The sequence below is a fragment of the Rhagoletis zephyria genome, unplaced genomic scaffold (genome assembly GCF_001687245.7).
Source record: "Rhagoletis zephyria isolate East Lansing unplaced genomic scaffold, Rhagoletis_zephyria_1.1 Rzeph_scaffold_13141, whole genome shotgun sequence".
Lineage (NCBI taxonomy): Eukaryota > Metazoa > Arthropoda > Insecta > Diptera > Tephritidae > Rhagoletis > Rhagoletis zephyria.
The window spans coordinates 10,680-16,157 of NW_016170212.1; the positions used below are offsets into that span (position 1 = coordinate 10,680).

The window sequence follows — 5,478 nt, forward strand, 5'->3', positions numbered from 1 at the left end:
TCTTCTTTTTTTTTTAATAGGTAAAGGCAAATAGAATGCAACATGTATATAAATAACAAAATAATTGTGTTTTTATATAATTTTAGAATTTTACTGGTGTGACTTTCGCCGGAATGTTGACTTGAAAATTATAATTCGCATTTTTATTAAATTTCCCTGGATTCTATTTAGAGCATCGACTAGTTCTACAATAACGCACACACGCACAGTTTTATAAATTTTAATGATTTTGAAAAATCTTATCTCACATTTTTTCTTCCGAAAAATATGTTTCACACGCCAGCGCACCACAAATTTTCACATACGAACATATTTCACAGTTGAATAACATTTTTAATTGCCAGCCATAACTCACCGTCGGATCCAAGCAGCGTTTGCAGGCGCAGATGAAGTGTTTGGTGCCGCAAAGGAACCACTGGCGGGCATACGTGCTCCACAGTATTTTCGTATATGTCGCCGTGATCTCCTCGCCCTGCGCTATATCGCGCGCCGCTGTCACCACAATAGTTTGCCCGTTCTCGAAGTGGTGAGATACATTCGGCGTGCAGTTGTGATTCAAAAGTCCTGCCAGCGCGTAAAGCGCTCGTACCGATGTCTCATAGCCATCGACTATGCTGCGACCCTCAAAGGCATTTGTATTATAAATACACACTGTGCGATAGAAAAAATCCAAAGTTGCCTTGTCTTTGGGGAAATTCTTAAAACATTCCGCCGCGCGTTCCACTTCACGAAAGTAGTATTTATCGTTGTTGGCCTGCATGGAAAGCAATAGCCTGCGCTTCTCCGGTATCAAAAAGTAACAGCGCATTACACTCAGTATGCGTAACGAGTGCGGGTTTATGCGCGTAGTATCCTTGGGCACCCAAAAGCGGAAAAGCTTACACTCCATGTCGTGGCGTCCCGATTGCTGACATGCCTTACAAATTGGTAGCGAACAGCCGGCGGCACAAAGCACTTCCTCCATAGGGCCTTCTAGGAGGCGAAAACACACTGCACAAGTATTCAACAGCGTATCCTTGGAGGCGGTGGGTCCGTTAAGTAGCGTTTTTTCACGAAATATTAGCTCGCCGCGCTTGATGTCACGTCGCGCAAACACGCCGCGTCCCGAAATTGGGGAGTCGATCACCTGCCAATTGGGATCCGCATCGCGCGTATCGCCTAGGTGTAGATCAAGTAGCTTCGCCACCTCCGTCGTTGGTATGGGGGGTAATTGTGCAAGCGCCATATTACTTTTTATCACTTAAATGCATGCTTTTCGCCTAGCACATGTTACGCGTTCACCTGTTATAACACAAATATTTGCAGCAAATTTTTTTATTGTTGATTGCGCAAGGGTTTAGGGACAGTCGCGATAGCTCTACTTGTTCAAATATTTCGTATTTTTCTCTTTTACAACTGAACCATGCCGCAATTGTAACGCGACTGGTGCCCGTGTTCTAGGTAGATGTTGCTCTTGCATGCGCGTTGCTGTCTGTTCGTAATTTTGAGGTATCTTCGAAGAGTTACATGCTCTCCCAGTCACCGCTTTGCTTGTGATCATTTCAATTCATTCCATTTAGTTCGTAATAGTCAGTTTAATAGCCAAATCATCACTCCCCGACATGTGTTGCATGCTGCGTCAGCTGACGTGGAGGCTTATCTGTGCTAGAGGCTGAGTAGATATTTTTTTTTTGGAGGGTGTTCAATATTTTTGTTTATTAAAATTTGAATTGAAATTGATTTGCTGCTCGCTTTCAGGTATTATAAAAAATATGAATAGTAAACACGCAAAACTGTTGTGCTCCAAGAGAAAATAAGTAAAGTGTAGGCCTGGTTTATACTTAAACCTTCTGGCAGCTATTGGCCCCCTAAGCCTAAATAAAGAATACCGCAAAAGAGATGAATTCTCAAAATTATTACATGGTGATACAGATTGTAGTAAGACTCAAATAAAACATGAAAATTGGATTCTTGTATGATGTATTTTGGAGCAAATTTCCGTCATCGCGTGTCAATTTTTGTTTGGAGACAAAGCTGTTTCGGCGTTGTGTCATTTTTACTGTAATTTTTCGTTCTCCCTCCAAACCAGAATGGGCCAGGGACGACGGAACTTCGCTTAAAAATTTACAAATTGTCCCCGAACATTTCAATTTTATTTAAAAAAAATTGTTTCCGTATGTGAAGCTTAATATACAGCTTTCAATAAAAATATAAAATTCGTATAAAAGGGCGTTCAATAAATGAAAAAGATATTTGCTTCTATTAAATTTTCTCAAATCAGTATCAGAGGTGTAACCTCTCAAGAGAAAATGCTCGTGTATTTGTTCCTTAAAGAAAATAGAATAGAAAAGAGAAATAATGAAAAATATTTCTTCAGATTTTTTTTGAGAGCTGTGTATTACGACTTAATCGATGTGCAACGGCGAGTCTTAAATGTTTACTTATCGTTATTTAAACGAGGATGTGCCAGGGCACACACAGCCCCTAAACTGAAACATAGAATACGTGATATTATGTATTAAAATCACATATTATATTATATACATTGAATTTAACTTTTGTAAACAGGTGGTAACCCTGTTTTCGAAGTTAAAATTTCTCAGATCTAACACTGTAATTGTGGTACACATTTAAAGTAACTAATTCTTTTACTTTAAGTTGAATTTAATTTGTAAACAGGTGGAAACCCTCTTCAAAATATTTTCGAACCACAATCTTTTTCGCCTGGCACCTGTATAATGAAATATGTTTCAATTTTCTAATTGCCTTAATTTAAGTTGAAACTGATTCTTTAATAGGTGGCAACCCTTCAACGTATTATTTATAAGTAAAACTTTTTCAAAACCATTTCGATCGATACCCACAATGTAATAATTGATTTAACTTATTAAATAATTTGAACTTATTTATTAACCAGGTGGCACCGCTTTTCAATAAAATAAATCGTTATTGCACCTGCAGCCTCTTTAGACACCATATTGAAAATGTTTGCAATCGGATAAAATCACGCATTCTAAAATACCGTTACCGTTTCAAGGGAGAATCGCGTGGTTTTCGTTAGATTTCAAAAATCTTCAATGCGATGCTTAAGCAGGCCAAACGGAATGTGCGTATCAAATTTGATATCAATATATCAATATTGAGGTGGATGTATCAGATCTAAAGCTGTACTGATAAGGCTCAATTCGTGGACAGTGCGCTTTAGCCGATTCCGCCGTCATCGACTCGGGCTCGGATCAATTCATTTTGAAAAGTGACATCAGGCTGCGATCAAAAAATTAAACGAGGCCTTGAAGACAAAATTTATTTTGAGATTGCGGTTTCGGGATTCGCAAAATGAGTTTAGACCGCCGATGAAATAATTCACGGGGTCTTAACTCCATCCATCCACGTGTTCATTTTCGGTGCTTTTACTATTCAACAGTGTGTGAAAAGTGTTGTCACTAGGTCGGCTTGGTCGTTTTTACTAGACTCCTAGCTGGTCTCGAAACTTTCCATAAGTTGCCTAACCTTCTCAAACAATTTTAGAACGTTTTCCATCATGCCTGCAAATTTCAAGCTCTTAGTGGTCCGAGACAATGTATGTTCCACTCATTGAATACATCTAAATAAGTGGAGACATGTCCCTTCAGGCAACATCAATGTTGCTTGATGGATCTTTTTATGCTGGAACCTATTGCTGGATACTATCATTTTTCGGTAACCAATAAAGTTTATCCGCCTCACTCCATTTTCTGAAGGTGAGAACAAAGATCTCTTCAGCTGATCAGTGGCGCCTTTCACATTAAACACCCATCCCACTATATACCGTTGTGGTTACAAATTTAATCTTTGTAATTAACTACTATACTATCAAACTTATAAAAATATATTGGGGTGTAATTGATTCTGTACCCCTCCACTTCGGCCCATCTATGCCTGCACTGTTTTCCTTTCATTTAACTATTTACTTAGTTGTCGGCATGGATTCGCGCTGATGTTTATATGAATTCTTATTTCACAATTTCATGGGTGGGTGGTTTTAGTAAAATTTATGTGGGTGGTCATGTAAGCATGCACATTTATACCTACATAAATATATATGTAAATATAGTATTTTTACATATGTATGTGTTAGATGAACCATGGAGTAGAGTAAGGGGAGAACAAGTGAGCCAGAAATAGAAGCAGTTCGCTACGAACGGAAAGGCTTCAAGTGCATTTACATCATTTGATGATCTGTGATTTTCTGTCATTTGCAGTGATTATAGCTAAAGAGGTGAAATCGGTATATTTTTTTATATTATATGCATACGATTACATATCGCCTTTGTACATATGTACATCCACATCGCATATTTATGTGTTCATTGTTTTCAGAATTTTCATACATAAATATGTAATCGTTTGTGTTGAAAATTTGAATGTTTATTTCATAGAATGAAAAATCGTTGAACAGACTTCGAACTGGTTTTTAACGGGTGATTTTTTTGAGGTTAGGATTTTCATGCATTAGTATTTGACAGATCACGTGGGATTTCAGACATGGTGTCAAAGAGAAAGATGCTCAGTATGCTTTGANATGGACCAATCTAACGTTTCAAATAAAGAACCGATGAGATTTTGCAAATTTTATGCGTTTTTTTTAAAAAAAAAAGGTATCAAGCTCTTAAAAAATCACCCGTTATAAATAAACAAAATGCATACATACAAGGCCGGCAATTGGTTCAATACGTGATTTCATTCATAAATGTAAGCGCAGTCATACGTGTAATACATTCTATTTAAAAGCTTGTCTAAGGAAATAAAAACAGTTTTTGAAAGCGCAGAGCCTAAATTCATACTTTAGTTTTTGAAAAAGTTTATATTTTAAGCTTTCAAAAAATTAAACGGAAACAAGTACAGGGTAGCTCTGAGGAGAATGTTGTCTACGAATTTAATTATTCAAGGTTGTAATTCGCAGGGTGTATTGATGATTTATTTTTTTCCTTATTTCGTTATTCGAAAATATTTTTTCATTGTGGTTAAGTGTGCTGTTATTTTTATATGGCGAAACCACGCTAAATCAAGTGGGTTATCGGCATAACCACTTCAACAGCGAAAACTACACTGAGGGAAATAAAGCATAGTGAAAATGAATACTTTATATTTGATTACCTTTTAAAAATGTTCGTATTTAAAAATAAAATTTTTATACAAAATTTATTACGCACGTATTGGACTGTTCACATCTGAGTATGTACATATATGTAAAGTGTACATATGCACCCCAAGCATGCAGAGCGCCGCTCAGAGAGCGGTGACAACACACACATACATTCATAGTACAAATCGCGTGCTGTGGTGTTGATGGATATTCAACATTTGAAAGTAAATTTATATGCCTGGGTGTAGCTGAGTGCGCAAGGATGCTTGCCACAACTTGTTGATATCCGGAGATGGTCGGGTTCGAATTCAACTGTAGGCAACAAGCAAATAAAATTTTTTTTTAGTTTTTGTCTTGATTATTCACTTCACGGA

The 5,478-nt window shown here is 37.2% G+C and overlaps 1 protein-coding gene across 1 annotated transcript; it reads right to left on the reverse strand.

Annotated features, from left to right (window-relative positions):
• Window positions 1-355: 355 nt before the first annotated feature.
• On the reverse strand, window positions 356-1,225 carry LOC108378000 (protein msta-like; the record flags this gene model as incomplete). The annotated part of the gene is made up of 1 exon (XM_017634296.1): window positions 356-1,225. A coding segment is annotated over exon 1 (870 nt), but the record flags the coding sequence as incomplete, so codon positions are not given.
• Window positions 1,226-5,478: the final 4,253 nt, after the last annotated feature.